Source organism: Trypanosoma cruzi, genomic scaffold (genome assembly GCF_000209065.1).
Source record: "Trypanosoma cruzi strain CL Brener 1047053516811 genomic scaffold, whole genome shotgun sequence".
NCBI classification, from domain to species: Eukaryota; Euglenozoa; class Kinetoplastea; order Trypanosomatida; family Trypanosomatidae; genus Trypanosoma; species Trypanosoma cruzi.
Window position 1 is genome coordinate 1 of NW_001849194.1, and position 1,710 is coordinate 1,710.

At 43.0% G+C, this 1,710-nt stretch overlaps 2 protein-coding genes across 2 annotated transcripts, besides 6 other annotated features; both read right to left on the reverse strand.

Moving 5' to 3' along the window:
- Tc00.1047053431357.20 (UDP-Gal or UDP-GlcNAc-dependent glycosyltransferase, putative) lies at positions 1 to 493 on the reverse strand (the record flags this gene model as incomplete). Its single annotated transcript, XM_797366.1, has 1 exon — positions 1 to 493. A coding segment is annotated over one exon (493 nt), but the record flags the coding sequence as incomplete, so codon positions are not given.
- Positions 1 to 1,710: a sequence feature (areas not merged during assembly with more than two copies in the genome that could not be assigned to a particular haplotype).
- Positions 544 to 572: a sequence feature (AT_rich).
- Positions 750 to 770: a sequence feature (AT_rich).
- Positions 924 to 1,027: a sequence feature (A-rich).
- Positions 1,153 to 1,185: a sequence feature (AT_rich).
- Positions 1,197 to 1,238: a sequence feature (A-rich).
- On the reverse strand, positions 1,406 to 1,710 carry Tc00.1047053431357.10 (3,2-trans-enoyl-coA isomerase, mitochondrial precursor, putative; the record flags this gene model as incomplete). The annotated part of the gene is made up of 1 exon (XM_797365.1): positions 1,406 to 1,710. A coding segment is annotated over one exon (305 nt), but the record flags the coding sequence as incomplete, so codon positions are not given.

The following is a 1,710-nucleotide window of genomic DNA, read 5'->3' on the forward strand; positions in this document are numbered from 1 at the left end:
CAGCGTAGTCGTCTCCCCGCACGTGATGGACACACATCGAGGTCGGCACCACCTGCGAGTGCCCCGTGCCATTGCGAACGTCATGGAAATGACAATCCTGCATCTCGACGTATACCATTGGCTTGTACTTTAATACACTCCCAAGAACCCAACCGACCATGACGTCTTCTTCATAAAAAAGAAGGGGTGCGAACTCGTGGTCGCGTTCCTTGCTGTACGGCAGGTAGGCCAGGCGGCGCAGCGGCTTGTACGACACCAACGCCTCCGCCACATCCCTCGACAGGGTGTAGCACCAGCCAACCATAAACGTGTAACCTCTTATATATCTTTCCGGACCAGAGGGAGGAAGCATGTGGTATCCCATGTAGATCCCTCGGCGCGGAAGGAGGCGCAGGTGAGCAACAAACAGCGGCACACGGAGGAACATGTCGTCATCGCCCTTCGCAATGTACCTCGCGGTCGGGAACAGGCGGTGCGCAAGGTCAAACCACATCTTCTGCTTTTTATTGTTTTAATTCACATTTGTTGTATGGTACATGTGTCTTTATTTGTTATTTTATTATATAAATAATGAATTGTTATCCCCATCAAATGTTTTTTTTTTCTTTTCTTTTCGTCTTTGTCCCACTCTTTGTGAATAAAATAAAAATAAAGTAAGACATATTCAAATTCGTGAAAATGCATGTAAAGTGTTTGTCAAGACGGTTGTTGTATGGAGGGTTTTTGTATTTGGCATGTGGTTACGCACGTATATATTTATATTTATATTTGCCGATGTGTTTCTGTATTCTCCGCGTGGTATTTATTGATGTGGCACAAATTAAAGTCGTCCATATATATATATGTATGTATGTATACTGGGAAACGTGTGTTATGTTGTGTGGCATAAAAAAGAAAAAAAAAAATGTTTCGGAAAGTGTTGCTTTTTTTTTTGTTTTTTCTTCTTTTTCATTATTTATTTCCGGATCTTTTATGCAACTGCCTCAGTTTTCTTGTTTTTTTATAGTTTTTTTTTTTTGTTGTTGTTGTATTGGCAATGACGAAGTGTTTTCTGCAGGCGGGATTATTTGTAAGGGCAATTGTCATATTTTGTTTATTTTTCTTCGTTGGTTCCCCACTTTCCCCTCCCCCTCTCTCTCCCTCTCTGTTGTGTAAAATAAAAAATTAAAAAAATAATAAAAAATACAAATGTTGCCTTCTTTTCTTTTCTTTTTTTGTTTTTTATTTTTTATTTTTTTGCTTCTTTTAACGTTCTTTCCGCTGCGTTCCCACGCATTCAGTCAGTCTTCCCGCCGTTTCCGGCTTGTACCATCAGCCGTCATCATACATGCATGCATAGGTGTATAAATGTATAAATATTGCGTGGGCATGCATGGTTCTAAGGGAAAAACAAGAAAAAAATAAGTTACTTCTTCACGTGCTGCCCCTTGAGACGAGCCAAGTAGGCACCCAGTCCCTTCTGCACCTCTGGGTTCATCATAAGTTCCACCACAAACTGCGTGTCATACTCTCTATCTTCGTCTGTTGCGATGTGCTGCAGGAACTCACGTCGCATCATGTCTCGTGACATCCATCGTGATTGCTGTGGGATCGCCATGAAGCGCTCCGCTTCCCTCACCGCAGCCTCGCGTAGTTGTTCCTCCTCAACCACGGCATCCACAAGCCCAATTCTGAGTGCCTCGTCGGCAGTTGGTGTCTCTCCCAACTGCA